The sequence below is a fragment of the Vulpes vulpes genome, chromosome 14, assembly GCF_048418805.1.
Source record: "Vulpes vulpes isolate BD-2025 chromosome 14, VulVul3, whole genome shotgun sequence".
NCBI lineage: Eukaryota > Metazoa > Chordata > Mammalia > Carnivora > Canidae > Vulpes > Vulpes vulpes.
Genome location: NC_132793.1, coordinates 108,931,001 through 108,958,192, shown reverse-complemented (window position 1 = coordinate 108,958,192; position 27,192 = coordinate 108,931,001). Strand labels below are relative to the sequence as shown.

At 53.7% G+C, this 27,192-nt stretch overlaps 2 protein-coding genes across 3 annotated transcripts in view; one reads left to right on the top strand and one right to left on the bottom strand.

The window, feature by feature from the left end:
* Positions 1-883, top strand: part of DOK7 (docking protein 7) — a 30,468-nt gene extending 29,585 nt beyond the window's left edge. For both annotated transcript variants that reach the window (XM_072737630.1, XM_072737625.1), the window contains one exon: positions 10-883. In XM_072737630.1, the coding sequence (XP_072593731.1) occupies positions 10-146 (137 nt within the window). In that variant the 3' untranslated portion in view covers positions 147-883. The remainder of the gene's footprint in view (positions 1-9) is intronic.
* A 13,999-nt stretch (positions 884-14,882) lies between these two features.
* LRPAP1 (LDL receptor related protein associated protein 1) lies at positions 14,883-26,918 on the bottom strand. The gene is made up of 8 exons (XM_025999314.2): positions 26,619-26,918; positions 22,793-22,937; positions 20,592-20,716; positions 19,517-19,637; positions 18,961-19,119; positions 17,883-17,965; positions 16,393-16,569; positions 14,883-15,199 (listed from the first exon to the last, which is right to left on the bottom strand). Exons 1-8 carry the CDS (start codon positions 26,847-26,849, stop codon positions 15,137-15,139), a joined length of 1,104 nt encoding a protein of 367 aa, XP_025855099.1. The 5' UTR covers positions 26,850-26,918; the 3' UTR covers positions 14,883-15,136.
* Positions 26,919-27,192: the final 274 nt, after the last annotated feature.

Sequence of the window (27,192 nt, the reverse complement as noted above, 5' to 3'; positions counted from 1 at the left end):
TGCTTTCAGGGGCCGGGGCCTCCCGCTACGCACAGATCGACATCACGGCCACTGAGGCAGCCCACAGGGTGGGGGCCCAGCATGCACAGACCCGGGAGCAGCGGCTGCCCGAGCTGGAGCAGAGGAGGAAGGGGCCCCCGCGGTGAGGACCCCCCAGCCCTGCCACGACCACGACCGGGCAGCTCACCGCCGTGACCTCGCTTCTGTCGCCAGCAGCCGAGGGCACCAGGGAGCCCGTCCTCTGCCTCGCCCACGGAGGCCTGGGCTCCGGGCCGGTGGCCTCCTGGCTGCAGGGTGGCCACAGCCAGTCCTCACCCTTCCCCGCCCCACCGGCCACGGGGGCCTAGACCCGACCCTTCTTCGGCCTCAGTAAGCCACTCTGGACCTCCAGCACGTCAGGAGGAACCGTGCGTCCAGGTGTCAGGCAGCCTGTGGTCGTCACCTGCCCCTGTGCGGCGTCTGGGCTGCAGGGGCCCCGGAGGGATTGAAGACCAGGTTCCACTGCTCTGGGCCACAAGGGGCCCTCCCAGTCCCTGGAGGCGGTGGCCACCTGACTGATGACAGGCCTGCCCTTGGAAAACACATATCCCCAAAGCACAGCGAGGCCGGACCAGGCGCCACCTATGCCGAGTGTCCCACCCTGCTTGCCTCTGCCCTGCAGCAGCCTCCAGCTGTCCGGGGCCACCACTGCCCTGTGCCTGGGGACCGTGCTGCCAGCGAGTCCTGGGGGTGGCAGGACTGTTCCACCTTCAGACCTGTCAAGCTGCCGGCAAGGCCCCCACATGGGTTTACTGGCTGCACTGCTTCTTAGGACCCATTAAGTTATGTAAATAGTTTAAAATCGTTAATATTCTATTTTTAACGTGCACATTATTTTCCTGAAGGATGAAGTGCCTTCTCTTGTGCTGTGTCTGTCATGGGCTGCTCCTGACCATGGACTTGCTTCTGTTGTCTTGACACGGTGCAGGTGCTCGGGGCCATGTTATGCCCATGTTGGTGGGTCGGCGTGGGGTTTCCATGTTTCCTCCCAACAGGGCCTGTGGCCTTGGGGAAGTTGTGTGCCATTTCCATGACTCAGTGAGCTGGAGGGAATGGTCATGGCTCCACAGGGATGGGTGCTGGGAAGTTTCCAGAATTGGTGGTGCGGGTTCCTGACATTCCTCCCTTGTCATGAAAGGGAAGCATCAGGCTAGGCCCTCTGACCCTGGTCTTAGAATGTGAGATGGGGCTCGGCTCTGCCTGGCCAGGGTCTCCAAATATAGTCCACTCAGGCACCTCCTTCCCTTCTTCCCTCTCCTTCTCCCTCCCGTCCATCCATCATCCACCCATCCACCATCCATCTACCATTCACTACCCATCATTCATCCACCATCCACTCACCATCCATCCATTTACCATCCATCCATCCACCATCCAACTACCATCCACCCATGTATCATCCATCCACTATCCATCATCCACTTATCTATCCATCATCCAACTTCTATCCATCCTCCATCTATCACCCGTCCACCATCTGTCATCCATCCATTCATCCATCTCCATCCATCCACCATCCATCCATCACCCATTCACCATCCACTCACCATCAATCCATCCATCATCAATCCACCACCCACCAACCATCCAACCACCATCCATCCACCATCCATCCATATCCCTCCCTTTCACCCTACCCCTGATCCACTAAGGACCCAGCGAGTCTGAGGGTAGTGTAAGTGACTGACATTCCTCATATTCTCCTCTTCAGCTGAGATCCCTCAGGTTGATGGGTTTCAGAACACCAGCGCCCTTTTCCTTGCCTATCTTCTAAGCTGACACCTGTTGGGGAAGCTTGTGAGTTGAGGCAGAAGGAAGCAGGTCCAGCCCTGAGCCCATGAGGGCAAATGTCCTGGGTGGGATGCAAGGGCCTCAAGTGTTGATCCTACAAGCAAATCAGGTTCTCAGCCTAAAGGGCCCCCACTAGCACGCCCTGGACAAGATTCTAGGGTGGTCAGATTTCCCTTTAAATTACAAGGGGGGAGCAAAGCCTGGGCTGCACACCCCAGCCCAGGGTTCCAGCAGTAAGGGGCTGCCCTCTGGGTGGGAGGGGGCCCAGACGTCCACGTGCATCAACTCTGGGATAAACAGCTTGGAGTTCTTGTGACTTTGAGTGGCTGGCGTCTGGGGTCTCTTGTGTTCAAAAGGAAATAGGGCTGCTGTGTTTTTGTATTGCTGAAGCTGGTCTATGGATGTGTTAGGCATTCGTGAAGAACAGCTCCCCGAGGGGCTCAGCCAGGCCCGGCCCAGGCCACCGCGAGCAGTGTGCTTTGGCAGGTAGAGGGCTGCATGCGGAGGGAGGCTGCCCTCCAGCCCATGAGGCCTCTGGGGGTCTGTGGCAGCCACACAGCAGAACAGGGCCAGATGGCCACCTGTCCTTCCTCCAGAGCTGTGACCGGCGGCACTGCGCTCAGTGGCTCGAGCCCCGCACTGGGGCCTATTAGGCAGAGCTGTTGCAGCTGCTGTAGGTGAGGTGCACGGGCCATCGTGTGGACGTGGAGGGAGGTTTTTGGGGACCCTGTGTAACCGAACCCAAGTTCCATTGGCCTGATGCCCAGCGGAGACATCGGGTCTGCGGCAAGAAAAGGGTTTATTCAAGAGGCAGCCAGAAGGGGAGATTGGGGTGGGGCTGGGGGTATGTAGGGGAAGGGGTGGGGTGGGGGGCAAGCCTCCAGTCTGCCTCCTCAAAGGGGGAGAGTCGCCTCCTCAAAGGGGGAGAGTCGAGGAAATGTCTGGGTGACAAGTTGCAGCTGCACTTACCAGTCTCAGCGATCGGTCCTGTTAATGCTCCGGTTTACTAGTTTCACCTGGACCCCAACTTGAGCCCAGGAAGGGTGCCCCACCTTTGCAGAGAGGTAAGAAGTGTCCCTGGCCAGAACCCCGCAGTCCACCTGTGCTGCTGCCGGTCCCCACCTCCCCATCTGCAAGTCCCTCCCCCCGCCCCCGTGCCCTCTGCCCTTGGGGGCCCCCCCTCTGGCCTTTGTGGGGCTCAGGGTGGGCTCCCTGAGGGGGAAGTACTGCAAATACAGCCGGAGGCCCAAGGTTCCGGGCTTGGATTTAGGGTATTAATTCTGGAATATCGGCACCAGACAGGAGAAAATAAAATAATTTTACCCTGAGGTGTAACTGACATTGGACTTTTTTTTTTTTTAAGATTTTATTTATTTATGAGAGGGAGGGAGAGGGGGGCACATAGACACAGGCAGATGGAGAAGCAGGCTCCATGCAGGGAGCCGACGTGGGATTCATCCCGGGTCCCCAGGATCACACTCCGGGCTGAAGGCGGCACTAAACTGCTGAGCCACCCGGGCTGCCCGACATGGGACTTTACAGTAGTTTCAGATACAACATCCAGATTCGATATTTGTATATATTGTGACATGATCACCGCGTCCAGGTAATACCCATCACTGTGAACAGTTACAAAATCTCCTTGTCTGGTGATAAGAACTTTTAAGGTCTACTCTCTTAGCAACTTTCAAAGATATAGTATTTTTTTTTAAAGATTTTATTTATTTATTCATGAGAGACACAGAGAGAGGCAGAGACAGAGGCAGGGGGAGAAAAGCAGGCTCCATGCAGGGAGCCCGATGTGGGACTCGATCCTGGGACCCCGGATCACTGCCTGAGGTGAAGGCGGATGCTCAACCACTGAGCCACCCAGGTGCCCCACAGTACTGTTGTCACTGAGCTGACTTGTTTTATAACTGGAAGCTTGTACCTCTTGACCTTTACCCCCTGCCCCTCCGCTGGCACCCACTCTTCTGTGCCTACAAGCCCCGTTTGTTTTGTTTTTATTTTTTTTAAAGATTTATTTATTTATTTATTTAGATTGAGAGAGAGAGAGAGAGGCAGGGACACAGGCAGAGGGAGAAGCAGGCTCCATGCAGGGAGCCCAACCTGGGACTCGATCCCGGGTCTCCAGGATCGCACCCCGGGCTGCAGCCGGCGCTAAACCGCTGAGCCACCAGGGCTGTCCTTGTTTTGTTTTTAAAGATTCCACATATAAGTGAGATCATACAGTCTTTGTTCTTCTTACTTATTTCACTTAACATGATGCCCTCAAGGTGCATCCACATTGTTGCAGATGGCAGGATTTCCTTTTTTGTGGTTGAATAGCATCGCATTATATGTGTGTGAATGTGTGTATATATATCTCTGTATGAGTGTATACGTGTGCGCGTGCATGTGTACACCACAATTTCCTAATCCACTCATCCATCAGGGACACTTAGGCTTTTGGGTTGATTCCCTGTTGGCTATTGTAGATAATGCTGCCGTGAACACGGGAGTACACGTATCTTTTTGAGTTAGTGTTTTTGTTTCCTTTGGATAAATACCCAGAAGTGGAATTGCCAGGTCATATCTATAGTTTCAGTTTTCCTTTTTTTGAGACTTGAGGAGTCTCCATCCTGTCTCCACAGCTGCTGCACCAACTTACCTTCCCACCAACAGTGCACAAGGGCCCCCCTTTTTCTCCACGTCCTCACCAACACCTGTTGTTTCTTGTCCTTTTGATTTTGGCCATTCTGACAGGCGAGAGGAGAGGTGCTATTTCATGGTGGTTTGGATTTGTCTTTCCCTGATGGTTAGTGATGTGCAGCACCTCCCCACATACCTGTTAGCCATCTGTAGGTCTTTGGGGAAAAACATCTATTCTGATCCTCTGCCCATTTAAAAAAAAAAGATTTTATTTATTTATTCATGAGAGACACAGAAAAAGAGTCAGGGATACAGGCAGAGGGAGAAGCAGGCTCCCTGCAAGGAGCCTGATATGGGACTCGATCCCGGATACCAGGATCATGCCCGGAGCTTAAGGCTGATGCTCAATTACTGAGCCACCCAGGTGTCCCTGCCCATTTTTTAATCAAAAAAATTTTCCATTGACTTGTCTGAGTTCTTTATATATTTTGGGTAGTAATCCCTTATCAGATGAGGCTTCTTTTCAATTTGTTGATGGGTGTCCTTTGCTTTTGTGTTTGATGCAGTCCCATTTTTCTTCCTTTCGCTTTTGGTGTTAAATACAAAAACTCATCACCAAGATAGATGTTGAATACTTACTGCCTGTCTTCTAGTTTTATGGTTTTAGGTTTTATGTTCAAGCTCTTACTCCATTTTACATTAGATTTTGTCAATGGTGTGAGGTAGGGATCCAGTTCCAGCCTTTCACATGTGGCTACCCAGAATTCCCAACATTATTTCTTGAGGAGATGGTCCCTTCCCTGTTGTATAATCTTAACCCCTTTGTTGTAAATTAATTGACTATATATGTGGGCTTCTTTTAGGGTCTTTATTGTATTCTACTGATCTATGTCTGGTTTTAAAAAATGTTTATTTGACAGAGAGAGAGAGAGGGTGGGAGAGAGCACAAGCAAGGGGAGGGGCAGGCAGAGGGAGAGGGAGGAGGTGGCTCTCAGCAGGGAGGACCCTGGGATCATGACCTGAGCAGAAAGCAGATGCTTTTTTTATTTTTTATTTTTTTATTTTATTTATTTTTTATTTTATTTATTTTTTACTTTTTTAGAAGGCAGATGCTTAACTAACTGAGCCCCCCAGGCACCCCCTATGTGTCTGCTTTTATGCTAATACCATACTGCTTTCATTACCACAGCTTTGTAATATAGTTTGAAATCAGGGAGGATGATGCCTCCACCTTTGTTCTTCTTGCTCAAGATTGCTTTGGATATTCAGGATCTTTGTTGTTCCACACAAATTAGGATAATTTGTTCTATATCTGTTAAAAATGTCATTGGAATTTTGATAGGAATTGCACTAAATCTGTGCATTGCTAGGGGTAGTGTGGACATTTGAACAATATTCATTCTTCCAATCCATGTGGATGGAATCTTTCTGTTTATTTGGATCTTTGAATTCTCTCATCAGTGTCTTATAATTTCCAGTGTACAGGTCTTTCACCTCCTTGGTTACATTTATTCCCACATATTTTATGTTTTTTATGTGATTACAAATGGGATTTCTATTTCTGATAGCATGTTATTAGTGTATAGAAACAAATTTCTGTATGTTGATTTTGTAATCCTGCAACTTTCCTGAAGTCACTGATTAGTTCTTGCAGGTGTGTGTGTGGACTTTAGGGTTTTCTGCATATAATTATCATGTCATCTGCAAATAGTGTTTTCCTTCTTCCTTTCTGTTGTGGATCCCTTTAATTTCTTTTTCTTATCTGGTTGCTGTGGCTAGGGCTCCCAGCACAGAAGGCTAGGGATCCTAGTAGGACTTCCATACACTTGAGTGTAGTACTGGTGGGCTTATTACAAAGGGCCTTTATTGTGTTGAGGACCCTCATCTTGGGAAAACAAAATACTAGAAACAACTGCCCATCAGTAGAAAACTGGTGAAAGCAATGTTGTACAGCCATTAAGACAAAAGGCTGCTTTTGTGTGCCTGGATGGGAGACCCCACAAGATATCGCTGTGGGGTGGAAGGTGAGGTGTGCAGTGGGGCAAAAGTGGCAGTTTGTTTATGCACCTGTGTACATGAGTGCTCGCTCTCCGGAGGATCCAGGAGGACCATGCAGTTTCTCTTTGGGGACGGAGGCCTCACTGAGACACTAGGACACATAGATAGGAAAAAAGAACATTGCACATGCATGTACGCACAACCCAGTGCAGGAAAAGCTGAGGCCTCTCCCACAGGCTCCCTGTCCTAGAGGTGACTGCCATGCCCAATCATCTCCCCAAACCTCCTCCCCATCATCCCTTCACACATTTTTAGTCTGTGTGAGCAGCACACACAGTGGGAATCCCCGTGGCTTGCCTTCCCCTCCATGACCATCCTTCCTCTGCAGTTCTGACCTTGAGGTGCTGTCCAGTTGTCCCAGGTCCACATGGACACCCTGGGGCCATGCACCATCAGGAACAACATGGCTCCAATATCCCGAAATGGCCTTCATGAGAGTGGGCATGCAGGTGGGCTAGGGCCCGTGGGGGAGGCCGCAGCTGGGTTGGAGGCCATGTGTCCTGGCTTCCTGGGCTTTGCCAAATTGCCCTCTGACCTGGCCACAAATGCACGGCGAGAGAAGAGGCCCAAAGACAGGCTGCTGCAGTGACCGAGATGGCATCTCACGGTCACTCCCTCTCCCTGTCCAGAGTCAGACAAACATGCTCGTTAAACGAGGGGTGTGCTCTCCTGGGGTTGCCTGCTTCTATCTTTGACCCTTCTTCTACTAGTTGTTTATCAAAAGACAATAACATTGGTTTGTGGAATGTTTGGGTGTTTTGTATCAGAGATCCATTCCACGTGATTTAAAACTGAATCTTCTTTCCTTCATCCCTCTCTCCCTCCCTTTTTCTCTCTTTCATTTTTTTAGAGAGAGGAGGCAAAGTTGAGGGGCAGAGGGACAGGGAGAGAGAGAATCTTAAGCAGGTTTCATGCTCAGCAAGAACCCGATGTGGGGCTTGATCTCGTGACCCTGAGATCATGACCTGAGCTGAAACCAAGTTGGATGCTCAACCGACTGTGCCACCCAGGCACCCCATCCAGCGCCATTCTTAAATTCTGAGTCCCCTCCTCTCTCTTCCTGTAATACTTGGAACCTGATCTCTGCCTCCATCGCCCTTAAGTCTTGCAGTTATTACTTTCATCTCTTATTGGGGCCTTTTGTTTTGTAAACTTGCTCTTCGTTTATGTGGGTTTTTTTTTTAAGATTTTATTTATTCATGAGAGGCATACAGACAGGCAGACACACAGGCAGAGGGAGAAGCAGGCTCCCCGCGAGGAGCCCTATGTGGGACTCAATCCGAGGACTCTGGGATCAAGATCTGAGCCAAAGGCAGATGCTCAATCACTGAGCCACCCAGGCGCCCTATGCAGGCTCTTCTTGGACAGTTTGATGTCTCCTTTCTGGCTTCTCCTGGGTCCTGCTCCGACTGCTGAACCCCCCACCAGCTTGTCCTTTGAGTGTGTGTATGATATTCCATCTCTCTTTGTGGCTCCTTGTGTGATTTCCTCCACTGTCATCTCATTAGTCTCCGGGAGTTTTTCTTTTGCTATCAAATGTTCCTTCCTGCTCCTTATGGTGCCCCATCATTGTTCAGATGCACTTTTATCTCTTTGAGGAATTTTTTTTCTTAAAGATTTTATTTATTTATTCATGAGAGACACAGAGAGAGGCAGAGACAGAGGCAGAGGGAGAAGCAGGCTCCCTGCCGGGAGCCCGATGTGGGACTTGATCCCAGGACTCCAGGATCACGCCCTGAGCCAAAGGCAGAGGCCCAACTGCTAAACCACCCAGGTGTCCCTCTTTGAGGAACTTCTTAGTTACAATTTACAAACAGAAAGCCACATAAATCTTATGTGGACAGCTTGACAGACTTTTACATGTGTGTGAGACAGAGGGCATTTCCCATCACAGAAATTCCTCCCAGTCCTTTTGAGGCAATGCCCACTCTCCAGGTCACCACTATTTTGACCTCCATCCCTAGCAACTAATTCTCTTTTCACACTTTGCCTCTTTTGCTCAGAATGTTTTCAAGATTCATCTATGTTGTTGTAGACGAATACACACCCATTCCGCTCTACAAACATATCAGAACTTTTTGTCTATTCTGTTGGTGAACATTTAGATTCTTTCTTGTTTTGAATAAGACCAAGTTGATCATGAATTGGGCAACTTTCTTGCGTAGGTCTTTTGTGGGCACACACCCTCCCCTCCCTTGGAAACGTGTGTGATCAGCAGAGGAACTGCAGAGCACAGGTGAGAAAATGCCGAAGTTCTGCACGTGGTTTTACCATTTTGCATACTCCACCAGCAACAGAATTCCAGTAGGTGCCCATCCTTGCTGACAGCTGGTGAGGGCCTGTGTAATTTTAGTCATCCTTATGGGTGTATAGTGCTGGCTCATTGTAGCAATTTGCATTCTTCTGATGACTAATGATGTTGAGCACCTTTAATATGCTCGTTGGCCATTTGGAGGTCTTCTTCAGTGAAAGCCCTGTTTAATTCCTGTGCCCATTGAAATACTGCGTGTATAATTTTGGATCTGAGCCCTGTCTTAAACGCAGGCATTGTGATTGCTCCTCATTCTCTGGTTGGCTGGTTTACGTTCTTAATGATACATCTTGATGAGAAGTTTCTGATTTTGAGGACATACAACACCTTGTTTCCTTATCTTTTGTGGCCTGTTTTATGTATTTCTGTCTACCCTCTGGTCAGAAAATGCTCTCCTGTTTTCTAGAAGCTTTACAATTTCAGCTTTCACATGCAGGCCTATGAAACACTGTAAATCATTTTTTGCATGTGGTGTGAGGTCGACTTTCCCCCCAAACATAACAAGTTGCTCCATTTACTAAAGAGAATTTCTCTCCTCAAACTAGAAGTTTCTAGTTTTCCCCTCCAGAATCTAGGTTTTATTTGGTTCTCTAAATTGGTTAGGTGATTCTGTTGCTTCCTGTTCTTGGAAATAGTTTTGAGTTTGTCCTCTATTCTGTAAACAATGCATGGGACTGCTCTATCATCATGTGTTACAGTTGCCACTGGTCACCCCAATCTCTCGTCTTCAGGGGGCTGCTTATGCTGGGACTTCCCTGTTCTCACTCAAGGGGCCTTGCTGTCTTCTTCACCTGGTTATTTTCAAGTCAATGTTTGTGAACAATGATGCTTGGGTTTTTTTGAGGATGACAGTTTCTCCCAGAGAGGGGTCTTTAGCTTCTGCCAGTCCAGGAGCACCAGGGCCAAGTCATGGGGGCCCTCTTGTCTTCACCCTCTCTGAGCAGGATCCAGCCAGCCCCCCTTGTCTGGGGCAGGGCAAGGGGTCCAGGTTCATATGGAGACTCTCCCTTTAGACACCCACCTTACACCAGCCTGTGGCCCTGAACCCAGGACACCTGGATGGCCATGTCCTTGGGGTGGATGTGCAGTTTCATGCTGCACCACCTTCCTGAGCTCCCATGGTCCATCATGCCTTGGTCATACCTTCACGGGCTGTCAGATTTCCACGGCTCCTCAGGAGAGGGCTTTTTAATCCCTAGTGCAGGGGCTCCTTTCAGTCAGTTAGAGCCCCCAGCCCAGCCTCTCATCCCTGGGGTCAGAGACCCCTTTGTTCTTTCCTGTCAAGTGCATCTGTGGTTGCACAATTTGCCCCAGAGGCTCACCTGGACCACGTCCCCCAAACTTGGTGTATAGTATTTCTACTACCACTCATTTTTTTTAAAAGATTTTTATTTATTTATTCATAGAGACACACACACACACACACACACAGAGAGAGAGAGAGAGAGAGAGAGAGAGAGAGGCAGAGACACAGGTAGAGGGAGTGGGTTCCATGCAGGAAGCCCGACGTGGGACTCGATCCTGGGTCTCCAGGATCCCGCCCTGAGCTGAAGGCAGCACTAAACTGCTGCGCCACAGGGGCTGCCCTCTACTACCATTCAATTAAAAGTATTTTCTACCTTCTAATATCATTCTTTCTTTGGTCCATATGTATTTTTAGAGTTCCTGAATAAACTTTTAAAAAAGATTTTATTTATTTTTATTTATTTGAGAGAGAGAGAAAGAGAAAGGGAGAGAGAGAGAGAGAGAGAGAGAAAGAGAATGAGCTGGGGGAGGGGCAGAGGAAGAGGGAGAAGTAGACTCCCTGCTGAGCAGGAGCCTGATGCTGGACTCAATCCCAGGACCCCAGGATCATGGGCTTGAGCTGAAGGCAGAAGCCTCACTGACTAAGCCACTCAGGCACCCCTAAAGTTCCTAAATGTACTTATTTTAATTGTCTTTTTATTACTGAGTCCCTCCTTAGTTGCAGTTAGGTTAAGGAGGTGATCTGTATCATCTAGCCTTGCTGTGGAGTTCTGGAACTTGCTTTGTGTCCTAGGACAGTTTTTAAAATGTCCCATGTGTATTAAGAACATGTTTTCTCCAGGAAGCGTGAATAGATCATGCTTGTTGACTGTGTTGTCCATCCATCTGTGTTCTTCATCAGTGACCTGAGCTTCCACGGTGTGAAGCCGGCACAGCGGCAGCAAATTAAACAGAAATGAGATAAGAAAAGACATGTAGAAAGTAAAAGCTGATGAAAGCAAGCTAGCAAATGACAGAGGGAAATCAGTGAAGCTGAAGCTGGTTCTGGAGGATATTATGTACAACGGGTTAGAACCTCAGCTAGCCAGACGGGGGGAAGGGACCAGCTATAACAGCACCAGGAACAAAAACGGGACATCACCACAGATCTAACAGACATTAAGCAGGGAACAACAACTTTACATCTATCGTTTTAACAACTCAGATGAAACTCCTCAACAAACATATAAAGACACAGGAAGTATTAGAAAATCCAAACAGGGATGCCTGGGTGGCTCAGCGGTTTGGTGCTTGCCTTTGGCCCAGGATGTGATCCTGGGGTCTTGGGATTGAGTCCCACATTGGGCTTCCTGCATGGAGCCTGCTTCTCCCTCTGCCTATGTCTCTGCCTCTCTCTCTCTGTGTCTCTCATGAATAAATAAATAAAATCTTAAAAAAAAAAAAAGAAAGAAAATCCAAACAGCCTTGTATCTAGTTTTAAAAACAGTTCTTAATAAAAAACCGTGGCATGAGGAATATTTCAGGCCCAGATGGCTCCATCCAAAAAGGCTGCTGTGCACTGAGAAAGGAAGGAGGCCAAGCCCACACACAGCACAGCAGAGCCTAGCATGGGGTGCTCCCAGCTTGGCTCAGTCCAATGTGATACCAAACGTGACGAGAACAAGAACCATGGGCCAGTGTCCCTCAGGCGATACCAGCAAACGTCCTTAGGCAAGCATCCACAAATCTAATCCAGCTGTACAGAGGAAGGACAGTCATCATGACCGTCCAGAAGTGCAGGTTATTTTAGCATCTGAAAATCAGCGAGGCTCACCACAGTAAGTCAGTCAAGAAGCAAACCTTTATGATCATCTCAATAAATGCATGAAAAGCACTCGACAACTTTCAATACTCATTCACAAAAAACTCCTAGCCAGCTAGGATAGAATCCCTGCAATCTATAATAAAGCATCTATAAAACTCCATAGCTCACAACATGCAGGGATCTGTGGTACAGCATGTAAGGTCATCTTATGAAAACAACTACACAATGAAGCAGAAACATACTATTGACTGTAGCATAAAACATCAAATTCCCAGGAATAAATCTCATGAAAACACGCAGGGTCTGTGTACAGAGAGTTGCAAAATGAGCTAAAATAACAGGTACAGACAAGAAAGGCTTGCAAGACTCGATACTAAGATGTCTATTTTCCTCAAAGTGAGCTACATATTCAAGGTGATCCCTGTCAAAATTCTAGTTGTTTTATAAAAAATGAGAAGCCGATTCTAAAATGTATATGGAAATGCAAAACACCTGTAATGAATCTTTAAAAAAGAAGAAAATGCATACCGATTCCAAGCTTAACAATCAAGACAGCGAGAGTGTAAGGATAGACATTCTAGAAACAGAGCCACAAATGTATGCTCACTTGATTTTTGATGCATTGAACCAAGTAATAGGAAAACATCTGTATGAAAAACGGTGCTGGAACATAAGGAAACAAGTGGGCATTGGTCGGCAACCAGACCAGGGGACATCCAGGCACAGGACGCCCTTCAGCAATGAAAGGATCCTGTTGCCACTGCTGGATGAAGCACAGATGCTGAGTGGAAGACACCAGACACGCAAACACAGCCTCATGGTCTGCTCCCTTGTGTGTGAAATGCATGAGCAGGGAAAGCGAGCTGAGGTGAGAAAAGCTGACGGCTGCCTGGCAGGTGGGCAGCTTGTTCTGGAGACAGCCATTTGGGCACTCACAGCCATCAGCACACATGGAGCAGAACACTGCACCCGTGCTTCTGCCCACGTACTCCCTCCTCACCGCTCAGTCACCCCAAGCCCCAGGGATAGGCAAGTCTACAACTGGAAACCTTGAATGTGCAGCTGGAACATCTGACTAAAGACGGAAGGCAGAGTGCCCTCACGCCGTCCTGCTGCTTGGTGGCAGAGTGCAGGTCCTTGGCAAAACCAGTTGGGACCATCCTCTGCGTTGGAACAAATGCGTCCTGTAGGACCGTCACTGTTGCTCCCGTGAGCCACACGTGTGCGTGCACAGGAACCTTCACCACGGCATTCCCAGGCGCGCTCTTAACCACAATGGGATACAGCTCTAACACATCGTACATTCATACAGTGCGACACTATGCGGCAACAGAGGCACACGTTTCCGCTAGATGGCATGGCTGAATCACATCGACACACCAACTAGAAGCTGGACACCGCACCGCGACACACACGTGTGTGTGCTATAATTCCCCATTTGTGTCAAACAAGGAAATCCAACCTAAGTCAAGAAAGTGGGTCTGTTGGGGCTCCGTTAACAATTCAGACAGGCGGGGCAGCTGTAACGGGCATTTGACTTAGTTCTGGAGGCTGGAAGTGACAAGGTGCGGGCAGTCGGAGTCTGCGAGGGCCTGCTTCCTGGTTCTCAGACGTGGACTGCTTGCTCTGTGCTCACACCTGAGGGCCAGGTAGCTCTCTGGGGTCTTTTCTTGTCAGGACACTGATCCTACTTGAGGGCTCCATCCTCACAATCTGATACCCAAAGGTCCCAATGCTTGCCCCCTCACCATAGGAATTGGGTTCCAGTATATGAATTCCGGGGGACACAAGCTGAGCGGTCAGCAATAGAAGAGTGTGGGGGTGTCCTAGTATCCAGGTACTCTGTTGACCTGGGGGTGGGCTCCAGAGCACTCGCTTGGAAGGACTCACTGAGCTGTGTTTTGTGCCCTTTTACGAATGTTTTATTTCACAGCATCACTTAGAATCTAAGGCAATGTAATGTGGCCCCTGGCCCCGGGGGACTGCCGCTGTTAACTGTGGCCTCCAGTAGCAGAGCAATGACAAGTCATTGAGACCCATCAGGTCCTCTGGCATCTCTGAAGGCCAAGAGCTCCCTCTAGTTGTCAGTTTCTGAGATAGTAAACCGAGTCAAGTGTCCTATTCTGCTTGCCTCCCAATCCCGGGCCCAATCTCCTCCCAGGCCTTGGGCCGCCCATAGGCCGCTGTGTGGAAGCCTGGCAACGAGCCCTTCTCTGGTCCTTGGCCACTGCCTGAGGGGTCAGTCACCCTGCTCTGCCTGTCAGGCATGGCCACAGCCTTGTGTGCTACTGCATGCTGCAAGGGACACACCAGCTGCCCTGGACAGTGGCAGACATGACGTGGAGGCCCAGGGTGAGGCTCCTGTGCTGGGGAGCACAGCAGGAAGGGCTGCCCCGTGCCCAGTGGCCCGGGGATTGGGGCGGGGGAGGGCCTGCACTGTGCCACCACCTCCCTGCTCGGTTTCACTGCATCCTGACACACAAAGTCCTAGCATGCACCCCATGGACTTGATTCTTCTTATAATAATGGCTAACAGGGTATCTGTATTTGGGGGATCCTGACGTGCCAGCTGAGACTGGGTACCGTTGATGCTGAATGCAGCGCTGGGTCAAGCCCTTTCAGGTTCCAACCTGGGTACTGTGTCAGATCCTCACGTGACTGCCTGCTATGAGGCCAGAGAAGGGTTGTTGTGGGGTTGTCACACCTCAGCGAGACAGACACTTTCACTGGACACGACCCCCTCAGGCTTCTGGGGCTCTTCCTGAGCCTGTCCTCAGAGCTGGGCAGAGAGCTGGCAGCTGGGCCAGCTGGAGCCCCCCACCAGGCCCGTGCCAGAGGTCACCTGTCCCAGCGAGGTTCAACTCCACAGTGGTCTTGGGTATCAGACCAGGGAGACTGTGGCCCCAGATGGTTCCTGGGCCCTCCCATGTCCCACAGAGAAGACGGGGAGTGAGGAATGGGGATGGAAGAGGAACGAGTCGTAAACGCAGTGAGACCACCGAGTGACAGGTTAGATCACGACCATTTAAACCCCGTGACATGTTTTTAAGAACACAGTACTTCCAGGGGCAGAGTCACACGATCTGGCACACCACTGCTCACTGTCCTTCCTCATGAAGGACGCCTGGCCGGTCCCCCTCACACCTCCTCCAGGGTCCTGTCCGTGTCAGGTGCCACCCCGAAGCACCCGGGCCTGTCCTCAGGCAGACGCCTGGCCCCGGCCCCCACTTCTTCCCGCCAGCGGGCTCCTGCGGTCTTCAGAGTTCATTGTGGCGAGCTCTCGAGATGCGGCCCGACAGATCCTGCAGGTGCTTCTTTACCTGAAAACAATGACACAGTGTAAACCCAGCAGCCGTCTGTCCCATATCATGAGACACACAGACTTCAAACTGCAAACTCCTCAGCTCCCCGCTTTTCTTAATTTACAAGTCCACCCATCCGGAAACCGTCATAAATAAATCACAAAAGCAGCTCCACGCTGACTAGAACATGACCGCCCACTAGAAACAAACAGCGCAGAGGAGATCACGCTGGAGGGAAGAGTGACGTTTCTATCGTCAGCCCCAGCCACTTGCAAAGGCAGTGAACAGGGACGCTGCCTGGCCGGCCCCCAACCCCATGGAGCCGAGTCTGTTGCACATCATTCTCTACCCGGCTTGTGTCTTTCTGCCACGGCAGTGAGCAGGGGCCAGCCCTCGCTTGCCCCTTTCCTCACAGCCCAATTCCCCGCTGCAAGTTCTTTTGCCCTGTGACATCACTCTGGAGCCGACCTCCCACGCCTGCTGCTTACCTTCTTCCTGATATGCTGCCAAACGTGGGCAGACCCACGCACCCTTCCTCCGTGGCACTTCTGCCTCATTTCACTCTAAAGTTTTTTTGTGTTTGAATAGATGGCACATCCCTGTGGCTCCAGAGAATGAGACACAAAGGAAGGTCCCTCCTCCCTTTCTCCCTCTAGAGACAACCCACCTCATCTGCTTCTAGACTGTTCTGTGCACCCTAGTGCCACCTTTGGCTCCCACTCCTCCTACTACTACCAGCTCCTTGGAGCGTCCACACTCCCTGCTGCTTGTTCCTGCCTAGTCCGACCCAGAGGCTCTTCTGCATGCAGAGCCCACGCTTCAGTGGCTGGACGGGCACCTGATCTGTGGGTGACCATGAATGATCTAACCAGACCCAGAGTGACCCCATTCTGCTCAGGCTACCTGCCACTGCCCAGGGACGGTCTCTAGTCCATGAGAGGAACCACATGGGATTCTCAGGGGACCGTCCTCCTGTGATATGGACCAAAGCCATTGTCTCATGCTCATACCCTGTGCAGGGTCACCTGGCTGAGAGCACCAGTTGGCAGCACAGGTATCCCCTGGCTCTAAACAGGCTCAAGGGGATGGCCCAGTGCTGGCCCCCGTGGGAGCGGGTGTGTGGCTGCAATGGGCACCCCACCAGGTGCCACCAGCCCACACAACCACCAGAGAGGAGGGAGCAGTACCCACACAGAGCCAGGTGCACACACCTTGTAGCCCAGCTCCTTGGTCTTCTCCTCCAGCATGGCATACTTCTCCTTGTTCCGGCTCACGTGCTCCCGGTCCCCAAAGCTCTCCACGTGTTTCAGTTTCTGATGTGAGATTTCCAACTGCTTCTGGTAGTGGTTGTGCTTTTCAATTTTGGCTTCAAAGTGCTTAAGCTCCTCCTAGAATAACATTTCAACAGCTGAATGTCCCTCAACGGTTCCTTGTGTCCCGGCCCCTCTGACCCCTTAAGAGCACGGGTGGCAGCTGCAGGCCCAGGGCAGCAAGCCAGTCCTGCTGGGTGACAGCGCTTAGCATGGGGAGGCAGGGGCTACCCTCTCTGAGGGCACACACCCCAAGCCCCTCAACGTGTGACCTGCCCGGGACACTCAGGGTGCCATCCCTGCTGCCACCCAATCTCGAAGCAGCACACGTGGAAGCAAGGGGGAGGGGGGCGCCCCCACCTGCCAGAGATGCGGGCCCCCCCTGCCCTTGCCAGGCATCTGGTTCCCTCTACCCCTGAGCCCAAATCCAGCCTGAGGCCTGGGCTTGGCTGCATTGCCCTATCCTCTGGACCCACGGCCTCTGTCCCATCTGGAGCAGCCACCACTCTGGAAGACTCTGCAACATTGCCTTCCTGCTGCTCCTACCTGCACAGTGCTCTTGGGTTAGTCTCACTGGCTGGTCCTCCACACCCTGGTCTTGGCTGAGCTGTTACCTCCTCTAGATCTCCAGAGCGGGGCTAAGTGGCCTGCCTGGGGTCCACAAGGGCTGACAACACATATCCCTCTGAACTGGGCTGAGCTCCACAAGGGTGGCCCTGCCCACTCAGCTCTGGATGGATGCGGATACAGGGACCTTTGCTGGACACTCACTGACCTCCCTGCTGTGTCTCCCACCTGCCGATGATGCCCCCACCCCCGTGACTATGGGGCCAACTGTGGTGAGCTCAGCAGTGGCTTCTAGGACCCACGTGGCAGAATGACCTCAGTCCACAGGTCTCAGCTGAAGTGCCCACCTCGGGCTCCTGTCCTAGCCAACAGCAGCCTCTTGCCCACACCCTTCGGATCCCTGACACACTGGCCCAGAGTGGTGTGGTTATGGCTTGACCCACTGAGGTGACACTTGGGCAAGTGAAAGGCCCCTCCCTCCAGGCCCATTGCCAGAGCCCCACACGGGGTCTGCTGTTCTCCTCCAGATACTTCTCAACCCACAATGCTGCAGCAGCCCTCCGTCCTCACACTCAGTGCATCCAAAGCTGGGCACACGCCCTTGGAGCCAGACCCTCATCCCCTGGAGCCAACATGTCCATACAGATGCGAACATGGCGGTTCCACATGGCTGCCGACCAGCTTGGCAGAGGAACACAAGGAAAAAAGCTTGTGAACACACCGGCCACTCACACCGCAGTTCAGAGTCTTTTCCACGTTAGAAAGTTCAACAGAAGAGGTGTCACTAGATACTGTGAGCCAGCGCCACCCAGCACCTTCCTTACCCGGAATGACTCCAGCTCCTTCTCAGTGAAGTTGGCGGACTTGGCCAGGTCCCACAGATCGATCACTCGGGGCTCCTCGAATTCTGGCAAAGAGGCAAAAGCAGGCCTAGTGCTGGATGGTGGCATCCCATGATGCCCAGGGGCCCTGACAACACTGGGAGTGTGAGCGTCCCTGGACTTGGGCATGTGCCACATGCACCAATGCCTGTGTATGTGTGTCCAGTGCCATCTGGCAGCAGACTGTTGTTCTCGTGCATGTCCAATCTGTGGCTTAAGGCACCACTGGAACGTGACCTCAGTGACATTCTCATTGCCTGCAGCACCCACCAGCATTTCCCTGCACCCCTGAGGAAGGGTCCCCCTTGGCAGAGCCGTCTGGGGGTGGAGGGGCAGCAGGAATCAAGAGACAGCAGGGTTCCTGGGGCCTCTGGGCCAGGACTGTGTCAGTCTACCCATAGTTCTGGGCTGAAGCTTAGGCCACCGTCCATCCTTCAGGCTCCAAAGCAAAACCAACCACCAAGGAAAGGACTCCTTGACCTCAACCAGTGCTGATGAGCAGATGCAGTGATGGGTGTCCAGCTGGGCCACTCACCTCTCCTTCCCCCCGGAGCAGACTAGGAGCAAGTGAGTCATAGCTGCCCACCTGGGGGCCATGCCACCAGCTGCTACCTCCTCCCTTAGCTGACCCCTTCCTGCCCGAGACCCTCAGGGGCCCGTGGAGAATGTTCCTGAAGGACTCAGCAGACTCCAGGAGAACTGAGGAGCTGGCCAGGTGCGGCTCCTAGAAGGTGGTGGTTCAGGTGCAGAGGGGCAGAGGTACAGTGGCCACCCCAGCACCGTGTCCCTTGACCCGCTATGTCCCCAGGTGGACAGCAGCACCTGCCGCATGGATGCCCCTGGGCTCATGGTGGAGAAGAGATGACTAGCCAAGAAGCTGGAAACAAAGGGCAGCCTGGCCTGGGGCGGGAGCAGGGTGGACAGCAGCTGGCCACGGGGATGAGGGCCACACCACAGGGCAGTGTGGGCCACATGGCCATGATCCCCCCACACAGGGCCTGAAGTGGAGCAGTGTGCTCACCGGCCTGGGTGCCGTAGCCCCGGTGGCTGACCCTCCGCAGGCGGTCGTAGCCCTGGTTGATGCCCCGCAGCCGGTCCTTCAGCTCCGCGTGCTTGCTGTGCAGCACATCCTCCTTGATGCGGCTTGTGTCAAAGGGGCTGATGACATTCTCCTGGATTTCTGTGTGGAACAGGCACTGTGAGCTGTGGCCAGGACCCACCCTGCCCTGCTGCAGGAGCAGAAGTGCTCCAGGACTGCCCTCTGAGGAAGGGGCCCTGGGCTGACCCCTGTGACGCTGCACCCTGACACTCGGTTTGCTGATGTGGCTTCTGGGTCCAAGAGGATGGTGCCCTCCCAGAGCGGCTTGCCCTGGGGCTAGGTGGCACTCATGTATGTGCGGGATGGGCAGCAACAGTGGCCCATGACCCAAATCACTGCATCTGACCAAACACTCTTGTCAGAGGCGCCCCGATGAATCCCCCAGAAGGGAGTACCACTCAGAAATGGGGCTGACGTTGAAGGAAGCTCCCTGCCCTACCCATGGCCCCAGGACTGCTCTGGAGGGTGGGGAGGGCACCTTCAGTTCTGCTCAGGGTCTCCAGCAGGACGTGGTACTCGCGCACTTTCTCCTGGTGGTGCTGGAACTCCCGCCACAGCTTGTCCAGCTCCTCGCTGGAGAACTTCCCTGAAGTCTTTGCCTGGGAGGAGTGAACACTGTGAGCCTGCCCCGCCCCGGGTCACCCCTCAGGCTGTTTGCCGTGATTCCACAGGCGCCACTGCTGATCATCCCTCAGATGGGGCAGGACCCCGCTCCTGTGTGAAATGCCCGGTGCGTTCTCGCCTAGATGACCCTTTAACTAGGGGATGCAGCAGGACCTGTTGCCAGGCTCGATGGAGAGGTGATAACCATCAAAGTGTGTGGAGCTGCAGGATCCCCCAGGAGGGGAGGCAGCGTCCCCTCCTGGGAGGGACCTCAGGCCAGTCGCCTCATCGGCATCCTCCTGCTATGCACAGCCATGTGGTGACATGAATACTGTGGGTCCGGGGCTCAGCCCCCTCCACAGCAGACCCTCCCTCCCTCCTGCTCCAGCTCCACCCCTTGGACCAAGGATGATGGGCTGCTGTGAGAAGTCTGATTCTAGGCCCCACTCAGTGCGGTCCAGACAGAACCTGGACAGGAGCTGGAGGATTAAGAGCAGGACAGTGAGTGACTTTCTGCGGCCGGCCACCACCTGGTCCCACCACCTGCCCTACCCACGTGGGGTTTCCACCCCCAGAGATCAGATGGTGTGAGCTCAGTGCCCACACACCCAGCCCACACTGTGAGCACACCTTTCTGAACCAGACACCACACAGACTCAAACCCAAAACTAAATGGGACACCATAAAACACGCAGCCTATGTGACACCACAAGCCTGGGTGTTTGCAGGTTATCCAGCCCGTTCTGTCATTCGAAGCTCCATGCCACACAGAATTCCTTCTCTGAGCAGGTGAGACTGTGGCCACAACCCCATGGTTCCAAGAAGAAAGCCCTGCTTCCTGAGATGCCCTCTAACAGGCTCCTATGCGGAGCAGCAGCCCCTAGCAGCTCTCCTGAACGCTCAACGCTAGGGTGCACAGTTCAGGGTTTATGGGAAGCAGTGAGGGTTACCTTGTGCCATAGCTTCTCCAGCCGGGGGTCTTCCAGGCTGTCGTCCTCGGTGGCGTCACTGAGGGAGTTGCTGCTCACAGCCCGGGCATCCTTCCTTCCGTCCAGGCCATATTTGGCCAGGATCACTAGGAGAGACAGGGAGGTATCACTCCAGTCCTGGCTACTACCTGCCTGGCACTGAGGACAGCCTGCACCCCCAGGCTCTGCGCTCCCGACAGGTGAATAGCCCCTGAGCACGCAGAGGAGCAGCAGGAGGGGCGGAAGGATAACCAGGTCATTGGGCTCAGCCTGGCCTTGGCTTCCATATCTGAAGCTGCACCAGACCCCTCACAGGGCAAGTCACAGGAGTCTCAGGGTGTCCACCAGCCTGGAAGGCAGAAGGCTCTGGATTCCAGCTGTGCTGTGTTCAGCAGGAACTGGAGCCAGAAATAAACACTGGAGCTGGAAGAGGCCCATGGAGCCTCGAGCCCTGCCTCTTCTGCTCTCGGGTGAGGACATCTGGGCCCTGGGTCCCCTGCGGTGCACCTGGGGATCTGTGCTGGGCATGGTGAGGGTGGCCGGTCTAGGCAGCAGAGCAGATTGCTCAAGAGCATCTGCCTTAGTGCTCCAGCTTCCCAATCTCTGGAGTCCTTCTGCCCTGTCCCCCTGGCACCCGGGAAGCACACACCACCCAACAGAATGCAGATGGCTCCACCGGGAACACGGACTTAGATGCTGTCTGGGTGGGAAGCTGTGCCCAGGAGGATGTGCCCAGGCAGTGGGAGTCTGGGGTGAATGTGCCCCAGGAGGGAGAGGAAAGCTGGCTGACCCCTATATACCCTCATGCTCCTCTGTCCAGGCCCTGGGCCATCCGCTGGGGGCTATTTTCTTCCAGAGCTTTCTTTCCTGGCCCTTCGGATGGCCCCCAAACATTCTGACTGGGTGCAATTATCCTGCATCTCCTCACCTGACCCTTCTGTTACCTTGTTCTGGTTTCTTTATATGTCTCACCATTCTAGAATGAGGTCATGTAAAATGGCAGTTAGACCTATGTCCTCACCCCAGAAGCAGATGCCCAACGTCACCTAACAACTGGTAGGTGTCTTGTGAAGTCTGACGGTAAGGATGCAGGCTTGCTGGGGAAATGTCACGAGCGGAGTCTGAAAACCCTGGCTTCATGTCCTGCCGTGCTCACAGCTGTGACTGCGGGCAGTAAGTACCTCAGAGGCTCAGGTGGACATACAGCATTTGGTCTCAGGAAAGGACTGTTACCACAGATGGCGTGTGCTCCACGTGCTACCATGTCCGAGGAAGCCAGTGTCTGGCTCTGTGGGCATGTGGGATGGTGGGTGGCCTACAGGGCAGACTCTGGGTCCAGCCACACCTGTGGCCAATGCAGCCATGGCTACTCCAGCCCCCAAGCTGGGCTCTGTGGGGAGCTGCAGCAGGCTCAGACTGGTGAGGGTGTGTGCACGTCCTGGGGCAGGTGGCAGGCCAGAGCACCAGCAGGCAGGATGGGGACATGACTTCTGCTCTCTGCTCTTCACTAGAGGGACGACAGCAAGACTGGTCAGCGCAGGAGCGGCCTCGAGACTCAGCTGCACACAGGGGCTCTTGGGCAGCGAGCTCAGAGTCCTAACCCCCACCTGAAGCATGCCACAGGAGGGAGGCGGAAAGGGAGCCTGAGAGACCTCTCAGTCCTGAGGACGCACATCTTTTGCATACTGGAGGCTGGGAAGACAGTTGCTCTGTCTTGAATACCCACAGGAACAAGCAGCTCACCACATCCCATCTCAATACATTCTATTCTGTTAGAAAGTTATTTTCATTACAGGTGATCTGAAATCGACTTCCCCCAACTTCCAGGCTATAGGACCATCCCAACTCTCTCTTCCAGGTGAGACAGTTCCACCCTAGGCAACCGGGTGGCCCCAGCCTCTCTCCTGGGCCAAGGAGTTGCAGGGCCTTCCACTGCTTGTGTGTCAATGTGCCTGGGAACCCTTGCCCTGACTATGCCTACCTTTTGTCAAGAGCCTCACAAAATGGCCCAGCAGCCATGCCCACAGCTGGTTGCTGGTCGGAGGTGAGCCACTGTACAGGCTGCAGCAAGGTGGCCCTGCTCCCCTCCTGCCATGAACCACGTCTGCATGGGCAGCCAAGGCTACAGGGCCCAGGAGATGCCCCCCTAACCCTCTGTCATGCTAAGGGGGAAAGAAAGATACCACTGAGGTTGCGAGTGAGTTTGGCCTGCTTCTCTCCGTCTTCGTCCAGGCCCTCGGCCTTCAGCTTCTTCCAGGCGAACTCATCCCTTTCTTGCATCTTCAGATCTGCGTGGAGTTCGGACAGTTTCACAGGAGAAAGTTGAAGCTACAGAACAAGAGCAGAAGATTCTGACAACTGGCCCCAAGATGAACCAATGGCATCACCCGGGAGACAGTGACCCTGAGCGAGGGGCACTCAGGAGAACCAAAAATGAGCAGGGGGATGCATGGTCCTGGCAGGTCAAAATCCCACCCGTGCTCCCGGGCAAGACCCTCGGGGGACTGCCACCCTGCAGAGGGAGGATCACCAGTTTGTATGTGAAGCCTTCTTTCCAGCCTCAATGGAAGAGGTCCAGGCAGGGCATGATCCAGAAATGCCCAGTCTGTGAGGAGCTACCCACCATCAGCGGCCTGAGCACGGGCTGCCAGTTCCTCTCGATAAGGTCAGCTACGGCTGCAGGGCCAGCTCCTGCACCAGGATGTCTCCCCCCGCCCCTTGCACCTGGACATCTGTGGGGACCGGGTATAGGGGTGGGAGGATGCAGGGACATGAATGCTGGGCATGGGAGGAAACTGCTACCTTTTCCTTGTATCATGCAAGTATGATAAAAAAGTAACTTGGATGATTAGAGGATGGTGGACTGAGTTGTGGCAAACTTCCACAATGAGATCCATTAGTGAACCTGCCTGACCAATGCCTCCACCTGCAAGGGACTCACTCATGACACAATGACAAGAGGCTCTAAGTGTGGTGTCTCTGCCCCATGACCCAGCCCACAATGTGGTGGGGAGGGGCCTTGGCTTCAGGCTGGAATGAGACTGTGCCTGTGTTAGGTGGTCCTGAGGCTCTGGAAGCAAGCCCAAGGCCCAGGGAGGCCAAGAGGAGACTGGGCCCTGCTCCTGCCATTCCTGCTGACTGGTATCAGCTCAGCTCAAACCGGCGGGACAAATGTGCTCCAAGCTGGTCCATCTGGCCACAACATTCCACCAGTCTTCATGAGGCCGTACCTGCCATTCAGGAGGTCTCAGGTGAGACGGCACTTCAGGCACCATGACCTACCGCAATGCCACCCTTTCCTGCAGGTGTTCCCTGGGTACCCAGTGTGACTCTGGCAGGCTGCTGAACAAGCTACAAGATGGAGCAACCCCCTGCCAACCACACGGGATGGGGAGACTGCGGCCAACGTGCTTTTTAGATTAAAAGGGTCATTATGGTGACCCTGGTTCAGCTTCTGCTAGGCCTCTCTGTTGATGCTCAGAAAACCTGGGCCCCACCCTCCAGCAGCTTGAAGACTGGTCAGGGAAAGTTCCTCAGGAGTAAAAAAGCACCAAATGAATGGCAGGGCCTAAGGCGGGAAACTCTTCTCATTCTCTAGAAGTTTCTTTCACCCTGCTCCATTGGTTTGCCCCCTCCTTTGCTGGCTCTTTGAGACAGGCATGTCTCCACAGTACCCCACTCCTACCACCTCTCCTGAGACCCAAACCCTTCCTTTCAAAGCCTCTTGTGTGCACCTAGATGCCCTAGGCTCCTCAGATGGCATCCAGGGTGGGCTTACATAATAATCTCACCTGCCCGCCTGAGCTCTGTCCTAGGATTTCTTCTGTGGGCACTCTCAGGAGTACATCAGACCCTGGGGAGGCTGGGGCTGCAGCCTCACGGCGGAGAAACTGGAATGGTGTGGGGCAGGCTGATTTCCCAGGAAGGGTATGTAGGGTGCTAGGACGTGAGGAGTTGGGAAAGGCAGGCCTGCAGTCCACCCAGGATACCAAGGACATGACACTTAAGACCAAGCATCCACAAGGTCTGTCCTCTAAGCCTGGGACCTATCTGCTTCGAGAGCCACAGCCAAGGACAGGGAGGGCCCGGCTCCTGGCTCTGCCCTCTGTGGTTAGTGTGACAGTGCAATGGCCCTGATGTCCCTCCTGGGGACTGCAGAGGGAGAGGACCTGAGTGCTCTCTGACTGCCAGCTAGTACCGCCGTCGGGGGACAGATCTGAGGACCTCAGCAGAGGTCCCCACTCACCTCTTACTTTCTTATCTGTCCATGTCTCCAGGGCCCTGCGGGGAGTCAATCTCCCAGCATCCAGCCAGGAGCCCTATGGGCTGCAGACTCTGGTGCCCACCTGTGTGCTACTGTCTCAGCTCCTGTGAACCACTGCTTCTCACGTCTGAAGCCTCTGGGGATCTGAATTACACGCTGTGTCTCACAACTCGGTCCTTCCTTTGACATACAGAGGCTTGTGAGCTCAGTGCAGGAGATACCTCCTGAAGTGGTAATGCCTGCACACAGCAGCCATCGTGTCCCGTCAAAAAGGAGGAAAAGATACAGGTCACGTGCAGACACTTGGCACCCACTCTCTGGATTCTTTCAACCTCTTTAACTTCAAGTTAAATGTTAATGCCTCACACGAAAAGAACTAGTCAGTAGAAAATCAAACACAGAACAGAATGTGTTCAATATTAAACAGTTAGGTAAATCATCTAATCCAGAGACAAGCCAACACACAGGAAGGCAGGCACTCGTCACAAACAAATGGTATGTTTATGGCTCCCGAGGCGGGGACGGTGTCACAGTTATATACTTGATCTTACTGGTACACGGTGAAGCAGCTCCAAGGACACAACAGGGCCTGCCTGCCTGGGAACTGCTGTCAGGACAAGGACCTCGACCTGCACCTCCTGCTCCAGGAATGTGGCCTACAGAGAACCAGGGGAGGGAAACAGGATCTCCCCTTCCTTCTGGCCCTCCCACCTCAGAGGACAACACTTCAACACATTTTAATCACAAGGGCAGGATAAGAACCCGACAGGGGGGGATCCCTGGGTGGCGCAGCGGTTTAGCTTTGGCCCAGGGCGCCATCCTGGAGACCCGGGATCAAATCCCACATCAGGCTCCCAGTGCATGGAGCCTGCTTCTCCCTCTGCCTGTGTCTCTGCCTCTTTCTCTCTCTGTGACTATCAGACATAAATAAATAAATATTTAAAAAAAAGAAAAAAAAAAAAAAAAAGAACCCGACAGGGGCTTGGAGCTCACAGAACTAGGTCTGTGAGCCTGCCCAGGATGTGTCCCCAGCCCCGTCACACCACAAACAAGGCAGCCCTGAGCAGGGTAACACGGGCCAGAGACTAGTGCGCAGGTGGGTGGGTGCCGCCCACAGAGGAACCCACTGAGGAGAAGCCATGGCTTCACTCAAACCCCAAAGCTCTAGGGACAGCCCTCTCCCTCCCCCCACACTGCTCAGGAGTCTTGCAACACTGGAAGATGTCACAAGACCCACAGTACTAGGCAGAAGTAGCCCTATCTCGTCCCCCGCCTACAGCTCTCCTAAGCACTTCTATCAAACAGGAACTGGATAATCTCACAGAAAGTCAAGGCACCAAGGTGGGATGATGCAGCAGTAGTTCCCTGCTCCCAGTCGGGGCTCACTAGGCCAGAAGTGACATTCAGGGTCTTCTCAAAGGACCCCAACCCCAACCGCGGCAGCTGCAAACCAAGGCAGGCATCATGGCACTAGCCTAGGCTATGGCCCGCAAGATAGAGGAGACCCAGGCCCGGTGGTCCCCAGGATCATAAGAGAGAAAGGACCAGGCCCCGGAGACCTCCAGGACTAGAGGAGACCCAGACCCCCTTACCCTGGAGACAGGGGACACCCCCAGGACCCTGCTGGCCCAGGGTCACAGCAGACAGGGGATGCCCCAGGGCTGCACTCCCCGGGGTCACCGCAGACCCGGACGCCCCCGGCCCGACAGCCCCCAGGACCCCAGGAGGCCGCGGCCGCCACTCACCCGCTGGGCCTTCTCCCACAGCTGGTTGAGCTTCTCCATGCGGAACTCCCCGCCGGACTCGCGTTTCGGCGGCAGCTCGGGCTCGTTCTTCTCCCGCGAGTACTTGCCGCCGTGGCCCGCCGCCGTCCGGGGCCCGACCAGCAGCAGCAGCAGGAGCAGCAGCGGCAGCAGCAGCAGCAGCGGCGCCGACAGGAGCCCCCGCGACCCCGGGCCGAGCCTCGGCGACGCCATCTTCCTCCTTTGGCCGCCGGGACCCCGCGCCTGCAGCCGAGGAGGCCCCGCCCCCGCCTCGCGTTGGGACCGCCCCCGCCGCGCGGCCTCCTGGGAGTTGTAGTCCCTACTGGCGCGGGCCGCCCAAGCGAGGCTGTCGGTGGACTACGAGGCCCACCAAACCCTGCGGAGGCACGTGGTCGTTTCCTGGGCAACCACCGCGGCCCCGAGTTGCCAGGCGCCCACGCGAGGCAGAGCGCGCTGGGGCTGCTCGGCCTGAGATGGCGAGGTTGAGCAGGTCCTCCCCTTGACCACCCGGACCCGGGCTCGGGGATGACCCGAGGCCCCTCCCCTCTGCTCCATG

Bases quoted from the DNA above. Each gene is read 5' to 3' on its own strand.
- LRPAP1 (XM_025999314.2), bottom strand. From the start codon at position 26,849: ATGGCGTCGCCGAGGCTCGGCCCGGGGTCGCGGGGGCTCCTGTCGGCG. The intron at 19,120-19,516 runs GTGCCCTCCCCA...TGTTCCACACAG, and splicing joins GACCCTGAGCAGAACTGAAG to AAATCCAGGAGAATGTCATC. The intron at 17,966-18,960 runs GTGAGCACACTG...CCTCTTTGCCAG, and splicing joins GGGCTACGGCACCCAGGCCG to AATTCGAGGAGCCCCGAGTG.